The sequence below is a fragment of the Astatotilapia calliptera genome, chromosome 2, assembly GCF_964374335.1.
Source record: "Astatotilapia calliptera chromosome 2, fAstCal68.1, whole genome shotgun sequence".
NCBI lineage: Eukaryota > Metazoa > Chordata > Actinopteri > Cichliformes > Cichlidae > Astatotilapia > Astatotilapia calliptera.
Window position 1 is genome coordinate 5,767,396 of NC_137423.1, and position 20,761 is coordinate 5,788,156.

General features: G+C 38.3%; 2 protein-coding genes across 2 annotated transcripts in view; one reads left to right on the forward strand and one right to left on the reverse strand.

Moving 5' to 3' along the window:
• Window positions 1-1,058, reverse strand: part of pdgfc (platelet derived growth factor c) — a 48,091-nt gene extending 47,033 nt beyond the window's left edge. The window contains exon 1 of the mRNA XM_026182670.2: window positions 318-1,058. Within this exon, the coding sequence (XP_026038455.2) occupies window positions 318-495 (178 nt within the window). The 5' untranslated portion in view covers window positions 496-1,058. The remainder of the gene's footprint in view (window positions 1-317) is intronic.
• A 7,121-nt stretch (window positions 1,059-8,179) lies between these two features.
• The window catches only part of glrbb (glycine receptor, beta b), a 31,985-nt gene continuing 19,403 nt past the window's right edge, over window positions 8,180-20,761 (forward strand). Inside the window, exons 1-4 of the mRNA XM_026182684.2 lie at window positions 8,180-8,481; window positions 11,945-12,073; window positions 14,822-14,928; window positions 16,363-16,430. Coding sequence (XP_026038469.1) covers window positions 11,952-12,073; window positions 14,822-14,928; window positions 16,363-16,430 — 297 coding nt within the window. The 5' untranslated portion in view covers window positions 8,180-8,481; window positions 11,945-11,951. The remainder of the gene's footprint in view (window positions 8,482-11,944; window positions 12,074-14,821; window positions 14,929-16,362; window positions 16,431-20,761) is intronic.

Below are 20,761 nucleotides of genomic sequence, written 5' to 3' on the forward strand. Positions count from 1 at the left end.
TCGCCCTGAGTGACTGCTCCTGAATGAATGGAGCCTTTTTTTATGATCACAAGAAAAACTTCTCCCGAGGGGCAAGGAATTTCAGAAGGGTTTCTCCTTTTAAGCATACGGGGTACGCTTTAAAGGTAAAGGGTAATACTGCACTTCCTATCCTGGATAATACTGGTTGAACTAAATAAAATGCTTCTATTCATTCAAAAGATGTACTTTTTGAAAGGAATGTCTTTAAGCCCAGTAAGAATGAGCATCTAGGTTGTGTGAGCAATCATTCAAAAGTTTGAACTTTTAAGAATGAACTAGAATGCATCGAAACTCACCGTTTTGCTCCTTTACGCTTGGTAGGGGAAATTTGCTGACATGACTTGATTCAGCTTCCGAGCCATATTGTTGGAGAAGCGATGCAAGAAGGAATATTAATGGAAGGATCATTTGGATGAGTGGTAGCCGGCGATCACAAAGCGCTGTAGACGGGACGGTTTGTATCACCACACACATGCGTCGTTTACAGGGCACCAGTGCTGTTTCGGACACATTTGGAGAGGATAAGCGCAGAGTAAAATCCACTTAATTTTAAGCATCAGTCCTTCGGAGGAAAGTTCGGGAACAAAATTTTAACTTGAGAAGTTAGAACGACTCCTCTGCGGAGGTTCCGAACCTGCCGCTGCTGCGCAGAGCAAATGCGCACCTGTTGGTTCAATGGGAAGTTGAGCAAAGTTTAGTTTTATGTTGCTATAATCCCGGTATTAGTTATAAAAAACACCCTTATGCACGCATATAATCTACGCGACGAGAACATTAGAAAGACACAGTCGCATTTTGGGGAAAGCGCGCGTCCACGGTGCGTTCTTCACTCCGTCTGATAAATCCCTGCAGATCTTTACGCATTACAGCAAAGGCTCACACACAGAGACAGCGAGAGAGTGAAGCAACTTGATACAGCCTGTACTTTGAAACCATTCGCAACACCGAGACGTTTTCTGTTTTCTGGCGCGGTCTAGAGTCATAACTTGGAGCCTGAGATAAAATATCGCTGCGCGCCCGGGGTTGGCTTTTTGGAGACTGGCAACTGACGCACAACAGGTGCTATACATAAAGTACAACTTCTCAGCGGAGGAAACTCCCAGGATGTTAACTATTCAGTTGCTGCCTGGTTTAACGAGGTGTTTCACTCCCTTACGGGTCCGTTTTTTGTTTTGTTTTTGTTTTGTTTGTTTGATGGTTGCGCACTTTTCAAATAATTTCTAGCCAAAAGTTTCAGCCTCCCGAGATCACACAGTCTGTTGTTAAGGATAAGGTTTACATAAGCGGTAATACTTTTGGAAATATATCTTTAAAACTACAGAATAACTTAAAACACTATAACACCAGATTAAACGATATATTGTAAATATAAAGATATAAGAGTAGAGATACAAAAATGTGAAGGAGACATTTTAGGCTATTTCTGGATTTTTTTTAAGGGACACATTTCACTTTCTGCTGTGTGTACACCAGTTGTACCCACTGTCTTACTAGTCCTTTATCTGTTTCTCTGCTTATTTTACTGGACTACAACACCATGGCCCGATTGCATTTTTATCCCATTAAATCATGATCCATCCAATGTATAATATATACAGTGCAGTTCACAGTATATATTCACATCAGGAGTCCCATGATTCAGACTAAAACCTTCCATATAACATTCCTAAGTAACATTGTTTAACCACTGAGTAATTGTTTAAAACCTTGATTCACTGAATGAAAGATAAATGCGCCCCAAAAGAAAACTTTTTAACATGCAGTTTTGTGCTCCCCTGGAATGTTTCTGTGGAAGGAAATGTTTAAGGTTCTCAATTTGTCATATCAAAGCAGAGACACCGCTTGAAACAATACTCCCTCCTGTTCCCAATTTCCTTTCTCCCCAGCACAATGTTGTACCTCATCAACTGTGTTTTATGTGGTTCCTCCCATCCTATTGTTGGCAAAATGCAACAGTGTATCCCCCGCTGTATGGTAAGTCTGCTGCAGCACAGACACAACAATCAAAGGGGAGCTGGAGACATATTGAACCCATTGAGCCAGACGCATGATGCAATGCTGCAGCAATTTACCCCCAGCCTCACATAGCTTAGAAACTACCAACTTAAAGAGAATATAGAGCAACCATCTCTCCAGCATCAAGGTAAGAAGGGAAGCTTTTGTGGTTTTAATCCAAGTTAATGGCTCAGGAAAGAAGGCGTGGGACATTGATGCAGTCATTTCATACTTGTGTTGCCCCTGTGGAGAGGGGCATATAGAGGTCTTCATGTGCCTGTTGGAAGGGCCAAGGCCCTTTGTGTAAAGGAGGGTATCACATTCCAGCCCTGCGAGCGCCTGCAGCAGATGTCAGCACTTCACATCGTGGAATCCCTCTCTCTTTCACAAAAACACACACACTCATTCACCCCATGAGGTTTTGTCTGTAAAAGCTGGGTATTTTGTCTTGTTGTCCACATTTGATTGCCGCTTCCATGGTGGTCTTGTGAAACGCAAAGTCTTTGATACAAAGAAATATAATAAACAGAGGAAATTAGAAACAAGTTAGGCTATTTGGGTCACGCCAAACATGCAGAGACAAGCCAGCTAGGAGAGCTCTGTGTCCACTGAGCAGAGTGCAAGTGGAAATGTATACAATGGAGAATTCACACTCATCGTATACTGCTTAAATCCCCTTAGACTTGCTTGCTGTTATGAGATGCATTCTGTCAAGCAAACAAATGCCCTCAAACATCAGTCACCATTAGAAAACACATCTGTCATAGGTTTTTTTTTTTTTTTTTTTTTTTTTTTTAAAAACACCTTTGTGGTGAAGAGAAACACAAGTGAATGAAAATGTTAAATTACTTAATTTATACTGTAAAACCAGTTGTTGCAGCAGCATGAACTTTATCTGTGTAGTCCAGTAAATCATTTTATTTACTCATCCATACATAACAAACATATATCTATCTCTGTACCTGATCAGCTGTTATATCATCATATTCATCCTCTAAAAGGCATACTGACCTTCAGCACGCAGTCAAACTTTTATATCAGAGACATTCTGGTGTTTTATGGACATTAAGGTCTCATGTTGATAAGTGAAAAGTTTCAATAATTGCCCCTGGCTGTACTTGGCTTTGAGACCAGAGCCCCCTGGTGGTGCCCCTCAGAGCTACAGGCAATGTTTGCCCCTTGAAATTCCTAAAGATACTGCAAGGGGTGTGGAATTTGTTTATTTTTATTCCACCAGGGGAAGCATATTTTATCTGATGATTCAAGATATTTCCAGGTTAAAACGAATCAGATGTGCTTATCATGTTCAGGTGTTCAGGGACACAATGTTGCTTCTTCTAAAGCGTGCTGTAGTAGAAATAAATATATGCTTAAGTGGTAAACTGATCATCAGTAATATTGTACATACAGTATATTCATTCATTCAAAAAGTATTGAAGTGCATGACTTCAGTTTGGCTTCAGTTGTGCATAAATTACACAAAATCAAATACACTGCTGTCCAATATAATCGCTTAGCTGAGTTCACTCCACAGCAAAACCTGAATATAATTCAGTTTAAATCCAATTATAAGTTTAATAATGCTGTCTGACTACATTTGTTATTGCTGCTTGATGCCCTGAAAATGAGAAAGAATGAATGTCTGCAGTGTGGTAGTGCAGCTGGGATGAACACCTGGCTGGATATCTACGAGATTTTTACTTTGAGAACACATGCATTGAAAACCTAAAAAAAAATAATCTTGCTGTTAATCTTGCTGGAATCAACTAAAACAGAATCGCTAAAAATTTTAAAAATTAAAAATCTTGATTCACTGTAACCGTTTAGTTATGTTAGACATTTCAGTTTGGAAAGAGCTTTTTGTCCTTCAGGATTTCCCCTCTTACACAATCCTTATTCAGGAAAGTGATCCAAACATATTTGAAAGGAACTCTCCTTCTTAACAGATTTCTGGCTCGATGCCTCCATCATAATTTTGGATACTGTAGCACTGCTGACAAGGAAGACTCAGTTTCCATGATAGCATTCTGCTTATTTAATGATCCAAGGATCTCATATTACACTGCCAAAGTTCATCAATACATTACTGAACTGGAATCCAGGACAGTGTAATGATGAATTTTCTCTCCTTATCTATTGTTTTACTGACGTATGAGCATGCTGCTTGAATGTAAAATAGATACTGACAAGATCATATATGTGTACAGGCCAGACATGCAGAGAGAAAAGACTTTAATCAATAAACCAGGAACTGGAAGTTGGAAGATACTAATCCTCGTATGTGTCAGTGTACTACCTTTTGAATGTACTAATGAACATGTTGCAGACCGTCATATAGTTTGAAATATATTTTACTTGTACATAGTAAAATAGGAAAATGTCTGTAGCTGTAATTTTGACAGCAGTCACCTTAATAGAAAGATCACATGTTCTTCAGAAACTGATGTATTGTATTTTGCAATAAATATTGTTTTATCTCCATCCTTCATGATTTACATGAAGTTTTTATTCATTTTCACTGCTCTTATCTCAGCTCCTATGACATGTACCCGTTCGTCTTCCAAAAAATTTACATCATCATTGAATTAAAGTGCTGTCAGCAAAGCTACTCTGGGTTTAGTTAAAGAATGATCCATCCTTCTGAGATGAAAACAAACATGTTACTAAGCAGCACACAGTAAATAAATAAACAAATAAAGCTGCTTAGTAGTAACACTTCTTTGTCTCTTGATCTGTCAAAAACTCCTTTTTGATGTGACAACACATATAACTCTTCAGGGCTGCAGTGGTAGCAGAAATGTGGTTTTCATGCCAGGTTGTATTATACCACAGTAGATTGTTTCAATCCAGCCTGACATATTTCTGGAATGGCATAGGATTGTCCATCACACTCGTGGCTCATAGCCAGCTGGCTAGCGAACATTTTTCTAAACAACACAGAAGAATCCTTGTGCTTGAATGGCTGCCTCTTTATTGTAACACCAGAGCTTTGCCCTGTGACATAAATCATTAATCTCTATGCATATGGTACTGATTAATTTGTGTATGCAAATGGAATGCCTTGTCAATCAAGATCATACCACGGGGATCATCTTTGGGGAGACCGCACAAGTTGTTTGACACAATGATGCATGAGATATGGCTCAAAACTGTGGGGAAAATCAGCTCAGTGGATTTTTCTTTTTTTCTATTTAAAGAACAACAACAACAACAACAAAAAAAATCAAACTTACTGTTACCTTCCCTCTTAATGTATGTGGGTTTTTTCTTAGAAAAACATTCAAATCTGTGCAGACATGAAAGGTAAATAGGAAGCCCTCTTTATCATCCACCAGATTATCAGTTATTTTGTGACCTATTCAATTCAGTTCAATTCAATTTTATTTACATAGCGCCAAATCACAACCACCTCAAGGGACTTTATATTGTAAGGTAGGCCCTACAATAATACTTACAAAGAGAACCTAACAATCATTTGACCCCCTATGAGCAAGCACTCTGGCGACAGTGGGAAGAAAAAAACTCCCTTTTAACAGGAAGAAACCTCTGGCAAAAACCTATTTTTAAAGACAGATTTCTTTGCAATAGTCAACAACAACTTTACATGAACCATTTCAATAAATAAAAATTAAACGTGGAAACTATGGCTCAACTATTCATTGTTTTAATCCTTAACATTTAATAACACCCTGCCATTATACTGTCAGTGTTCAGTTTTTTCTGCTTTTCATTAAATTCTTTAAAAAAATAAAATCCTTAAAGTGACTGGCAGGTACAGTAACCCGCCTAAACATACTTTACAGTACTTGTGTTTGGAATGAAAATTCTTAGATTTTAGATGTTGAGGATATTATAGTCACGCTAAGCATTTTTCTTTCACAGACATATACAAAAGGCCGTACCATCAGACATTTTTAGATTAATATTTATTTACAACCAGCGGAAAGCTCAACAAAAAACATGTAAAAAGTCTTATATATGATCCATAAAATGACTTTACGTACAATAGCTTTTTGACTGAATTTAAAAATTAATGGTGACTCTGTCACAGTCAATGGTTATGATTTAAGATCTGCATTCATTAATATACCCATTCTCCGTTTCATTTATTTTTTCAGGTGTTCAATCTGGATATAAACAGCAATTACTCCACAGCAAAAGGAAAAAGACATTTCATCCTGCCATAAATCTTAAATGTGTTTTAACAAACAAGCTGACAGCACAGATGTAGCAGGCAAATCCAAATTGTTGAATTTAGATATAACAACATTTGAGAACCAGAAGTCCATTAAATAGTTGTTCTGGGGCTTTTAGTAACTTTATAGTGCATCACACTCCCATTAGGAGACACAGTTTAGCCAATATGAACTCGCAGATGTTCAAGTTTCCATTTTTCTAAGTTCCCTTCCCCATCTTCCAATGAAAACTGTGTGACAATCTAAGACATGTATAAAAACAAAGCATTTTTGTAGTTCAGTGGTGGATCTAAGTGTAAATACATACAGTACTGTGCAAAAGTCTTGAGCCGTGAAACCATTTTTTTAACACTTTGCTTCCAAAGAGTCAGACTTGCAATTATTAAAGTGGTCTTAAGTAATAGTTCTCCATAGTTTTCAAGGTCTTCCAAAGTTTTTTGTGACATTGACCATCTTATCAGTCATTTTCAGTCTAGTCCTTGTACCCGAGGATTTTCATAAGATTAATGTATCTATGTATTTATTTATTCTGTTCAACCACTTAACACTGACCTATGAAACATTTGTGTAACAAAGAAAATGCACCTCACTTGAAGGATGAACCAGAACCACACTTTATTACTAACAGCCTATCACAAACATATCCATAGATTCCAAACATACTGCTAGTGCGGTAAAAGCATACCTGCATGGAACCCCCTTCCCCAAAAAAGGCAGCCAACATCATAAGTAGTGCTTTTAATGTCCTTCAAGAAGCTTGGAAAACTATTCCCAAAGACAAATGAAAGAAATTACAAGGGAGCCTTCCTAACAGAGTATAGGTTGTGTTGAAGAATAAAAGTGGTCATACCAAATATTTACTTTCGAGCTTGTTAAATTTGCACAAACTCTGTTTTTGCCTTCTGTGCTGTATTTCCATGTGTGATTGCACATGTTTCAATAAATTGCTGCATCAATTTCCCATTTTCCCCAAAAATATAAAGAGATGAGGGGTGGCTCAAGATGTTTCGCAGTACAGTACAGTTGTTGAAGACACACACACAGGCGCACACACGCACAAAAAAGGCCCTTTCATTGCACGGGGACACTGAGACCAAAAGTCATAAGATTTTCTGTCAACACTGAGCCAGAGTTCTGAATTACATTCAACTCTGACGTCTTGACATCACCAGTGGTCTGCTATATCACACCAAAGATGGTTAAGCCAAGAAGCTGTGCCAATGCATTTCATTGTGGTGATACTTTTTGCATCGACAGTGGGCTGCCTTAATGTGGAAATAATGAAAATTTTACTCAAAATATATAAGGCTGTATGGCGTCTGTTGTGTACATTAGCAGCAGCTGAGGATGTGGAAGCAGGGAATGTAAATGTTTATGAAATATGAACATCTTCAGAATGAGTTTGTGATTCTTTACACCAAAATACGTGAGATCAGATTGCTCTGTGTCCTACAAACTAAAATATGTTTGAGACTTCTGCATTATGCAATTAAAGCAGTCATCATTTTTATCTGGATGATAGAAACACAGACTATATTGTTTTATCTTCTTTGTCACTGATTTAATGAGTCACATTTTCACATATACAAAAAATCAGCTTTTTATCTCACATCTAAAATAGTCTAGGTCATACTACGGCACATGATTACCACACAGTCTATTACTACATAATACATAGAAATAGAAGCTTGAGTATCTTATTGGATTCATAATTTCTAATAAAGCGCTCTCTATTTTCATCCATCTGCTGCTAAATACCACTCAGTCCCAGCCATAAGTAGTGATGCGTTTGCGTCTATCCCGTGAAAGAGAGCTTTTATTTCCTGCCGTCACGTCACGTCTCCGTCTAGCAGCGGCTGTGGATGTGGAGGCGGGGAGCGGCTGTCCGTGGTGCTGATGGGAATGATGCTCTCCAGTTCTGTGCAGCCGCTACTGCGCATGTTGCATGACAGGTACACGCAAGCCTCCATCTTGGGCATCCCAAGCTAAGGCGAAAGGGCAGCAGCCATATACACGTTGATTTAAAAATAACAACAAACGGGCTCGGAAACCAAAACAACAACAAAAAAAAAAAAAAAAATTGGCAATTTGCCGAGATGTAACTTTTCCCCTCAAACCAATTGAACTAATCGCTTCAGTGCAGGAAGACGGAAACAGAATGGAAAAGAAAGGGAGCGAATGGTCGTGGAAGCTCTGTTAACCACTGTTTTCACAGTCAGCTTGAGTGGATCGAGATTTCTGAGGAATTGACAGGTGACAAAGCCAAACGGTAAGCAGAACTGCGTACCGTGTTTCGCGAGAGATGACTTTGTGTTATTTATGTTCATAGCGTGCGCTCGCATGTAGTGAAATCGCATGCTCGTGTTCATATGTGTTGGCATCTTCTTTCTGCATCCCCCACCCACCCCCGTCATGGTGGTCGCTGTATCCTCTGCTCTTATGATGCTCAGGCTTCGGGCGAGTGTCAGCCTCTCTTACTTACTTTTCTGTTGTTAGAAAGAGACCGAATGCGACGTGCAGCCACAGGTTGTGAGAGCACCGGCAGTGTGCGGATTTATTTTTCTTTGGTTCCATTTCAGTATTTTTCTTGAATACATCTGAGGCCTTTCCTCGTGGATTATTGGATTAAGCAGTAATAAATAATCTAGTTTTAAGTGGTGATATTACCAGGAATATGACCTATACTTATATACATATCTCAGTTCCACCAAATGACATGGCCGGACTGTTATATCATCAACATTAATATAATAAATAAGTATTCGTTTATTTACCTAAATGTAAACCCTCTTCCCGGCAGAAATAATTTTAGGTGTTTTGTTTAATGTCCAGAATCTTAAAAAAAAAAAAAGACACTGTGCTCTAGTGGCAGATTGGCTTTAATTGTTTATTATCCCATGACCCGTAGGGCAAACCATGTAGCCCGCTTGAGTCACTGTCAGCCGTTGCATGACAAAGCCTCTGCCGTTTTAACTTTGCCCCTAGTAAAACAGAGCTAGGGCAATGTTCTTCAGTGGTGGCACACAGATGAGTCAGACAGTGCCAAGGTCGAGTTATAGTTTCAGCTGAACTCATATTTATGCTTTAATATCAGTTGGGTGGACGCGTGATTGAGGGTTTTGTTTTGTTTTTTAATTTTGATTGTACACAATTATATATCGACTGGCTTCTCTGAGCTCCACTTTGGGACTGGGACCCAAAAGAGATGTCAAAATAGATATATTTTGACAAAAGCAGATCACTAACTTCTCTCTTCAAGTTGTATAGGTGCACGCTTCAAAAGAAGACAAAATAATGCAACTATGATAAGAAGACACATGCATAAGGATTAAGCTTTCACAATCCCAACAAATATTATGAACCAGTGCGATAATGTTCAGCACTATCAAGAATTTCAAATATGTCTTATTTGGTATTCAGACTCTTTTATTCGCTACAGTGCGATGCATACTAGTTGTATACATGCCTCTGCTTCATCCTTCTCCTTATCAGGTAGAATGTGGAAAGAAGCTGAGATTTCACCTACAGAAATGCAAAGGGGAATGTAGTGGCGAATTTCTGTCCCAAGCTTCGAAAAAATAATTCTTCCACTTCTTAATGTGAGCTGTTCAGATTTATTTCTGACTCGTACATACAAACAAAAGATGTCACGGTCAAAAAACTATTTGCTGCTACAGCGCACATTTCCATTGCCGTCCTGGCTCACTCTAACCTGCTACCACACATGCGCTGTAATGTTTTCTTACCCGACACAAATTAAACGTGCAGCATTTATTCTTTAACAACATATTATACAAAATTAAACATGTAACATAATAACTGAAACAGTATCAAAAATATTTCTCTATAGATTGGCTCTAACATTTCCAGCCCCCTAATTGGAGGGCGTGAAGACTGACAATTAGCGAACACTTACAAAAGAGCCAAATAACATTAACACTTCCTGTATCACACATGGTCATTCAAATTATCTTTCACAAAACCTGTAACCGATCAGAACATATACTGTATTATCTCATTCCAAGTTACATGACATTCTCACAGATCAAGCACAGCTTGTCAATGGGTCTTTCTAAGGTGTTAGTCTTTGTCTTGATGATCACACGCCGCACCAGACCCTTAGCATCTGGAATACACGAAGAACTCTCCCCAACATCCACGAGCTTCTTGGCGCTGACTCGTCGACCACCATTACAATGTCCCCCACAGTTACATTTCTTCTGACCTGAGTCCACTTTTGACGCTCTTGAAGCATAGGCAAATACTCGCGCACCCACCTCTTCCAAAACAAGTCAGCAAGATATTGCACTTGCTTCCAACGGCGGCGGGAGTATGAGTCTTCCTTTCTGAAAAGTCCAGGAGGCAAACCCGGCTTTTAGGCGTCAGTGGTTCCAGGTCTGTTGGATCATCTGTTACTGTAGTCAGCGGTCTATTTCTCTATAGATTGGCTCTAACAGGGAAGATTGCATAGAGAATTTGTAGGTTGCATAAGAAATTATTTCTCAGAAATGTGGTTGAGTTGTGAAGTCCAACATTTGACACTGCTCCAGCTGTTGCCATCTGAGACGTGTGGATTAGCTTTGACATTATGCTGGCCAGGCGAGTAGTATCCAGCCCTCTGGTTTTCAGGAATTTTCCAAATCGATAAACCAATGTTGTCTTTGTTTGGGCAACTTGTTTGCATGGAGCCAAAAGGCATTGCACTCTGTACAGTTCTCAGTGCACTCAGGAAAGGATTTCTGTTGAGGAAGATGATGATCGATGTGAAGGCAAGGAGTAGACAGGGAGTTGCTGGGTCAAGGCAGTGAGACAAGGAGAGAGAGACAGACAGAGAGTATTTCTGTCTAGACGGCCTCAGTTAATACACAAGATATATGTTTGGATGAGTGTGTGTTTGTAAGCTGGTGTTGCTGCCTTGCTGTTGGTCTCAGTATCCCAATGCAATGAAAGGGCAACACTTCTAGATGGACAATGAATCACACAGGTACTGTGGTTGCAAGATGATTAATGGCCTCTATCAAGAAATGCAAAAATGCTCTGTGTGTTTGTGTAAGTGTGCATTTGTATAGTTTTGTTACTGTAAATACACAGGACCATATTATCTGTTAGTTGCCTTCACTTTAGTATTATGTTGTAAGAAATGACTGACCAATAGGGAGTGTTGGTCATAACACTCCAAGGGTTAGAAATCTAAACATGATTGTTGAAATCTAAAAAATACATTTAGAAAAAAGTCCTATTGAGCCTTTTTGATGTAAGTTCTGGACTAAACTGAAGGATATTGTAGGCGATATTTATTTCAGCTATCCTTTAAAGGTCACATTCAGCTGACGAGTCCTCAATGACCATTGTTATTCAGGTGCAATGCTTCAGTGATTGAATTTATGCTTGAACTTGCTCTGCTTTATTAAACCTTGTCAGACTGATTCATCTGTATTTCAGACATTTACTGTATGTGACATGCATCTAGAGGAAATATGAATCGATGATGTTAAAAAGAGTAAGGGGCAAAGTTGCAGTGTTCAGGAAACAACAAGCTCTGAAGCTTTAAGCTCTAGCCAACAAGGAAGCCATAGAATTACTGTCACATAACAGCTGAATTTGTGGAATGTGAAAAAAAAATCATTGGATTCACAATTCCAAATCATTTCTTTTGTTCTTGTCCCTCCATTTTTATTTTATATGTTCATTTTATTCACAATTTTTATTATTATTATTTTTCTTTTACACAGGTTCAGAATGGGCACAAGGAAGGTCGCCATTATTCTCCTAGTTCTCTTTCTTTGCTTAGACGGAGGATTTGCCAAAGAAAAAGGAGCAAAGAAAGGAAAGAAGAAAGGGAAGCATGTTTACTGTCCATCGTAAGTACCGTGTGGAATAAACAACATCGTGCTGTGTCATATTGGCCTCTGGCGTATTGACTAGGCATGTTAGCTTGATGGCTCTATACACAGTAATGCATACGTTTTTCTTGTATACAAGTCGAATAAAGAAGTACGTTTTGTTGTTGTGAAATTTGTTTGCAATCTCTGTTTTAAATCCATTCACTTTAATCTCTTAGAAAACCTAAACATTTTCTATGAGTAGAATTTGGTTCTGCTTGATTGGCTTCAGTCAGTCAGCATTAGCTCTTGCTAATGATGTTTCTTCAGCCTTACATGTCCATGAGAGCGTCTTCGGATCTAACTGTTCTTGGTGGAAATTTGACTAGTCAGAGATTCTTATGGAAACACCCTGCTCTGTGCTGAGGCAGGCACCGTTTGTCAGGACGGTGCCCGCCTCTACTTTTTGGATCAGGAGTGTATGCAGAGACTTCCTTGGATACCATTTATATGATTTTTCTCCACTGAAAATGGTCAGGAAGGACTTAGTCATCATGTTCATCTGAGGCAGCCATGGCCAGTGACCATTACAAAATGTATGGTGCACTCATCTAGGAATGGAGAGCAGTTCCTCAGCAGATCGGGACACTTGTGGAGCCAATAGACAGATGGGGAACTACTGTCCTTTGTAGAGGAGGCTATACCTCATATAAAACATTTTCTATATACATATATTATAGTGTTGGTCTATTAAATCTATTAAAAACACAAACTTGCCTTTATTTATTTTAGTTCTGAAGCATATTTCTGACCATTTGGTAAATAAATTGGAGATAAATTAGCTGAATACAGCATCTCAATTCATGTTTAAGCCATCTGCCTTTATCTACTAAAAATGTTGCCAAACCTAAAATGAGTATGTGGGTACAGATAGTAAAATGGTTGTTATCCTAATAGCAGAACAATTAGGAACGTAGGTTTGAAAAATCATATTACGAAGGTGCATTGAATAGCACCAGCAGCTCAAAGCTAGACGGTTCTGGGTTTGAAACTGCTGGCCAGGACATGGAGTTTTAATGTTCTCCTGTGCCTGTGTGGGTTTTCACCAGGTGCTCCCACCTCAATGACTGTAATTAGGCTAGGCAGTTAAGAAAATGGATGAATGGCTATTACAGTGCCTCTTTTCTATTTGGGTGTAAAACATCTTAGGGGTGGACAACAATTACCCTTTGTAGGAAAAACCCTGACCAATGTTGTCAGTTCAGCATGGAGCTGAAGCATGGCGGACTTTGTCTATTTTACACCTAATGGATCTTACTTTTCAGTCTCTCCACCATACACATAAATAGATCTCAGGTTGTCATTGCCTCTTCAGTGCATGCCAAAAGGTGATTCTCAGGTTATGGTTTAAACTATAGATGTAAATACTGTAGATCACAAAAGGAATGTGACGTAATTGTGTCCTGCACGCTGAGTTAAGTGTAATGTAGAGCTGCGCTATCTTCTTCCTTAAATGGTAACAAATGTCTCTACAATGAAGTCTTGAAATGTGGGATAAACTGTTTGATGTAGAAAATTGGCAAGTGGAAGCTGTATGACATGCTTTGTGTTTAATGCTGCAGATGCCTTTGCGGATCAACTAAAGCACTTGGTTCCAGTTTAGCTCTTGTGCTTGAGATTGTCAGGAAGGTCTCTTAAAAAAAGAGGAGGAAAAAAAGCGGTTTAGCGGATGGGAATTGGGTTTTACTTTGATCAGGGGAACCGCTGAACATATACACACTGCGCAGCATTCTTGTGTAGCACTTTAGCCCATCCTCAGTGCATGATAAGGTTTACATAATAATATGTATTGAGAAGGGGGAATTCTTTGGCAGAAGCATTCATTGCCACCCAGGAGGAGGATTTTTGTTTCCCCTTTCTCTCTTGCCAGATCCCCTCCTCGTCCTTTTCTCTCTGTCCCACTGTATTTTTCATTAGTCAAGCACATGAAAACAAATGATGTTTGACTGATTGTCGTCATGTTGTTGGTGATATTTTTACCAAGCACTGTTAAGTTTTTTCAATTTTGTAGGAACATTTGAAGTAGACTTAAACAAAAAGAACTACATAGCACAAAAACAGATTATTTGTCTTGACAAGTCATTTATACTTGTCACCTGTGCGGCAGATTGATTCATTCAGGGGAAAATCATTTCAGTGGGTTACTTATTGGCTTGCTTACTGAACTAGTGCTGTTTTTATAAAGATAGTATAATATGTGCTTTGATCAAGCGTTTCACTCATTTATCTTAAAAAACCCTTGAATGATTTTAAAATGAAATATTTTTGCATCCTTTAGAATTTTTCACATACCCAAATGTTTTATTTATGGATGATTAAATGTCAGTACAACTTAAACTGCCCTGTGTTTACTGCTCAATAACATATATTTGTATGAAAACATGTTGAGATGATGAACACTGCAAATATTTCAAAATTCAGCATGTTGAGAAGAGTCTTCCATTAGCCCAAGGGATCTTGTCAACTTCCTCAGTCATAATCTGGAAACATCCCATAATAGCAGCACATTTCATTTCTAAACATTGTCTCAGTCTAACAGTTCCTTGGTGGTCCAAATCTTAAAAGCCAATTTAATCCCAGACTGGTAGCTCTCCCAGGTTATAGTTTAATCAAAGAGTATACAGAGTAGAAGTGAGTGCACTGTGCACTTTGTCTGTTCATCTGCCAGGAATTTGACCTGCTAATGTAATCGTGCCTCAAGTTCTCTCTCTGTCTTTTTATTTGCAGACAGCTGTCATCTGAGGATCTGGCCCGGGTCCCTGCAAATTCAACCAGCAACATCTTGAACAGGTTACTGATCACCTATGATCCCAGAATAAGGCCCAACTTCAAAGGCAGGTTTTCTGCTCTTTATCTGTTTCTGTCTCGTTTTTAATTTACATTCTAGCTGCAGTGCTGTCATGCTAATTAAAGAAACACGTGCATGTGTACCTCCAGATTTCTTCTAAGAGTTTAATGCTGGAGGTAGGAATGTGGAGGCATTAATCAAAATGCATTCCCTTGCAAATGTAACTTGTGCTTAAACAGTTACAGAAGGCTTGTGTTCCTGGGTTGACTTCTTGCCGATACTGCTGCATGGACAGATTTTAATAGACACTCGTGCATAGGACAAGTTGATATTTCTAAAATCTGTCTAAGGTTAGGAATCAGATTAATCAAAATTGCTAAAGCTAGCTTACAGACAAATGCACAAGTAAAAATTTGATTTTGAAGTGGAAGCATGCCTCATCTGTTACCTTTGTACAGTCATTTCTTTTTCATTTTTCATTTTTCAAAGCCCAAAAACCATCCATCGTCAGTGTTTATAGTGTACTGTACACATCACACTGCTGGGAGTACTATGTTTGTCTCACAGAAACAGCCATGAAAATAACAAAGAGGTGGCTGGTGGCCTCTTTGTCTGACTGATCGTCTCCCCAGTCTTCAGGTGGATCTGTAGTTTCCTTGCTCTGGCACTTGGCACCAGGAGCTGTATCTGGGACTTAATGTTTGATGTGTAGTGAGCCGACTTAGCATTCTCCCTCACTCCCTCCGACTGGTCCAGCAGCCAAACATCTGCTCTCCATTTCAGGGTGGCCTGAAATCCTCATCCATTAGCATCCATATCATAATCTCCCAAATTAAGAACTAAACTATGCCTTATGCATTACTTCGCTGTAACATGGCAAGCTGCTTTTATGGGCCCTATAGAATAATAGAATATAGTAATAGCAGCATTACCTTTGAATATTGATTCAAGTTAATGTTTGATTTGTTACATTAATGCAACAAAGATGTGAGCTCTATAACACGCCATAACTTGTGCATTAATTTTGTGACCTGCATGGTAGAATTTATCCAGTGAAACTTGTGAGCCTCAAGTAAACAGATCAAAGGAAATAATTTATTCAAAGCAGGGTGAGCGGTCTGCATTCATCAACAGTTTTATTAGTTTATGCAAAAGGCTGAGTGGGGAGGGGTGCCAATATACAGTAAATGTTTACAGCGTGAGCTTGGCAAGAAGATGGGATGATTTTGAGAAGGGATTTTTATTATTTTGCAATGCTGGGCCTTTCACAAAACCTGACCATTAATATAATCAATTAAATCACTAGGTACAATATGTATGGTTTAGGAATGCATTTACATGGATTTACAGAACAAATGTATTGTAAACTGCAGGAGCAGTACTTGATAACTGCTTTGCTTTGAGACATGGGCGAAGCAGTTATTAGACACAAGGAATACAGTTTTCAAAATTACAATTTTCTCTCTCTTTCTAAATCCAGGAATTCCTGTGGAGGATAGAGTGAACATTTTCATCAACAGCTTTGGCTCAATCCAAGAAACAACCATGGTAAGGACTTGCTGCTGCAGTTTGACAGTATTGGTAATCAATACTTCTGCCAATCAGAAGCAGTGAATGAGAGCTGAAAACTGCTTTGGCCAAGTTTTAGGGAGAATTCATGAGCATGTTTTCTAGATGGTATTAGATCATTTAGCAGTGAATCATTATGAAGACTGGGGTTTGCATGCCTCATTTATCTGATGGCTTAATTGCTGATCAAGAAATGCAGTTTGAATACTAATTACTAGATTAAACTCAAGGACGAAGCTGGGTTGACTCTTGATCACTTAGAAAGCAATAAATGGAAATTCCCAGTTTCTAATAAGACTGGTTCACCTGGTGTGATACATCCAATCATTCAACAGTGTAATGTCACAAATTACCAAAATCAACAGTTTTATTTTATTCTTCCATGTGTGTTTTACAGAAATTAATCCAGGATGTCTTTATTACAAAAAACAAACCTTCTTCCCACTTAGCGTTAGTATGATTTGTCACATTGTCACTCATAAATCATTTTTGTGAGATAAATTTGACTTTTTTCCCCCCATATAAGTACAATCACATTTTTACTCAAATGGAAAGTTGATTAATAAAAATGTAAAATTTATAGTTGTTCTAAGGCTGACATGTAATATGTATATGACCTTCTTTCAGAAATTTAGCAGTATTTATGTGTGTGGCAGCCAACATGCATTTCAGTGTCCTTCTCCATGTCCTGTTATTTAATGTTGTATAACTGATCCTATTTTAGTTACAGAACCTAAAGTTAGGTCCATCATTATTTTGACAAAGAGATGATTTGATTATCGATTTTTCTTAACTTTGCCTCAGTACACAAACACTGTGAATTTAAAATCAAACGTGATTTATATGCAGATTTTGAGCTTTAATTCAAGGGCTTTTACAGACTTTTTGCATCAACTGTTGAGGGATCACAGTTATTTTTATACCTAACCACCCATTTTCAGAGGCTTACTTACATAATTTTAAATATAAGATTAGTTTTGAATATTTTGATGAAAACCCTTTACAGTCAATGACTCCCTTGAAGTCTAGAGCCCACTGACATCACCAAATGCTACATTTAGTTTTGTATTAAATATCAGATAAGCGATCTGTTTGGTTGAGATGGTGGAATTGACTTACCCATCCAAGATTTTTTCACTGCTTGGCCTTAAAAAATTCTTGCATTTCTTTTGTGGTGTGCTTCGGCTCATGATTAGTTTGCACTGTGAGAGTTTGCCCTGTAATAAAATATCAAGGAAACTGGCCTTACATGGCCATTAAACTGCTTGTTACTCAATTTTCCAATTAGTTTTTGTGAACTATGTAAAAAATGGTTTTAGTTCCTAAACATTTTTTTGTAAAAACCCCTTCAATTAAAGTTTAAAGTCTGCACGGCAACCACATTTTTATTGTTATATTTAAAATACACTGTGGTGATGTACAGAGACAAAATTACACAAATGTCTTCGTCTTTGTCCAACAAATTATGGACCTTGCTGTATTGCCATTGAAACAACCAAATGTCCAAGAATGATCAGTGTTCAGCAGGGTTAAGTGTTCCATCATGCTCACTTTTATGAGTCATGACACTCTGAACAAAGTCTTGGATAATATATCCTGGAGCTGGCACTGCTTGAAAATCTGCCACACAGGGAAAAGATTGGCAGCAGATAGGTAGTGTGTATTTGCTTATAAAATACTCCAGTCAAGAGTTTCACTCTATTATAGACCACTTAGGATGATAAGTGGAAAATCCTTACAAATCACAGGACCCAAAGATGGTGTAAGAAAATGAACACATCAGGAGGAAACAAACAAAGAAGAAGGGTAATGAGGAAGAAAGAGCTGAGGAAAACAAAGACCTCGAGGAAAAAGTTTTGACCAGGGAAGGAAAGTGTGAAAAACAGACACCATGTTAGAGAGAGAGAGAGAGAAAGACAAAGGTAAAGTGAAATGGATGGGAGAAGGAAGATTAAATCAGACAGTAGGAGGCCAAAGATCATTAAGACAGACGGATAATGGAAGACAGGGATGAGGAAATTGAGTAGTGAAAAAGAATAAGATAGAGGAAGCGGGAATAAAATTAAAAAGTGTGATGGTTCAAAGTGTGATGAAAGCAAAGGAATAATAAAGACCGCAAATGGCGAGAATAATCTGAAGAAAGAGACCATAACAGCGAAGACAAAAAGGGAGGATCAAGAAAGCAAGAACAAGAGCCAAGAAAGACAAAGTGGAAGAGAAAAATGCACAACTCTCAAAAGGGTAGCTTGTTCCTTTCTTCCTTTTTCCCCCTGGACACCCAGCCTAGGCATAAACTGAATGAAAGTGAGGAAGGTTTGAAACAAATCTAGCAGAAGGAGGAAGAGACAGCTGGTCACCTCTACCCTCAATTTTTCACTCTGTGGGGTATCTGATCTCAGGAAACCTTCTTTCATTATTCACACCTCCCTCTACCAAACACTCACTATATTTAACATACCTATTTTCACATTATGATTATAATCTTTAGAAAACAATGACTAATTTTCTTCGGAGATGGAATAAATTGTTGTTATATATGTTTTTTTACTGCTTCTCAGCTTTAGTTTCCCTCAGTGGTTATAGAAAGTTCTTAAATCTCTCTGGAATCGAATGTTGTACTGGCAGCTTGATTGTGAGCCAGAAGCAAGATATATTTCCTTGTCTAGTTTTTAGAGAAGGAAAAGGTGTGGGAATTGGCCCGTGTCTCCCTCAGACAGAGAAGAGCCACCAGAAGCTATTCATGTTGTAGCTCAAGGACTAGTTCAACACAGGTGTCTAAAATGTGGTTGTATAGAAATGATATCTTATAAAATAAGATATCAACAGCTTGATTGCAAGATTCCCCTTTCAAAAGAAAATAATGCATCATACGGGCCACTCCTTAACTGTTTATGCCAAATTCTGACCCTGCCTCCGACCCTGCCAAGTATTTGCATATTTTGGTTATTAGATAGTGGTTGAGTTACTTTTGCCTCCCTATCAGGTTAAAACAGTCTTTTCATTCTCCTCTCACCTCTGGCATCAACATTGGATTTTTACCCAGAGAACTGCAGCTCATTGGAGATTTTCTATGTTTTGGACCGTTCTCTGTAAACCCCAGAGATTGTTGTGTGAGAGAATCCAAATCCAGCAGTTTTTCAAATACTCAGAGCAGCACAACAACCTAGAAAGGCTCAGAGTCACTTAAATCTCCTTTCTTTGCCATTCTGATCCTTGGTTTGAATTTCAGCAGTTTTTTTCTTTGACTAACTCTACATGCCTAAATGCACTGACTTGCTGCCATTAGATAAAATATTTACACTGGCAATTTAACACATGTACCTAATGATTTGGCAAGTGAGTGTATAAATGCTGATGGACAGTGGAAAATTCCTCAGTAAAGTTAAAATTTGTTTTGGGGTACATAAAAGACACAAATAACCCTTAAAATCTACAATTTAACTGTTTTTGCTCAGCGTTAATTGACATCTCTGCACTGGCTGAAATAATAATAACAATATCTATGTTCACCAGCTAGCTAGGTGCCAAACCATGTGAGAAGTGAGTGACACGCAACGTGTCACAATCATATCAGAATTTCTATTGGCTCAAACTTGGCAGATTTGTGTAGTCTATAAACACGTATATTCTATTTATGTCATTTGAACTGCTGTATTTTGACATTGCCGGTAGCTTAGCTGTAGCATTTTTACCTGAAGGCTTCAGCTTCCGGGTAACAAGGAAATGACGTCATTCACGTAGATTACTCGAAATTTTAGTGGCGGAAATGGGCTTCCATAATTTTGACATTGCATCATTTATGTATTGCAAGTGTAATGGCCATGGGCAGTTTTTTTCCCTTGTAATAAATACTAACATGTTTTAAATTGCAGTAGATGCACATATGCTAAAATTGAGTTATTAAAAATTCTAATGGTTTCTCATTGACTTTACTTTAGATTTAAACAAGCTGCCATGTCAAATAACAAAAATGTCAATAATAATATAGTTTCAGGTAATAAAAACTAAATAGAAGGGGAGAGTATACGTTTAAGGCATATTTCCTACACAAGACTGAACACATGCAAAGCTGATATTTCAGCCATTGTATTTGACATACCATCTGTCTTCAACCTCAGCTTAATAGCTCACCTGCTCCCAGAACAGCTTGAGGCCCACCATCAGTGTGTGCACAGAGATGTGTCCCAAAGCTCACAGTGATACTTTCCCACCATCAAGAATGTGGACATTTTACTAATATGTGCACTAATGAGGTACTTGCTGTTGCTGTGTTGATAACATTTGACCCTTGGACTGTGCAGTTTCTTGTG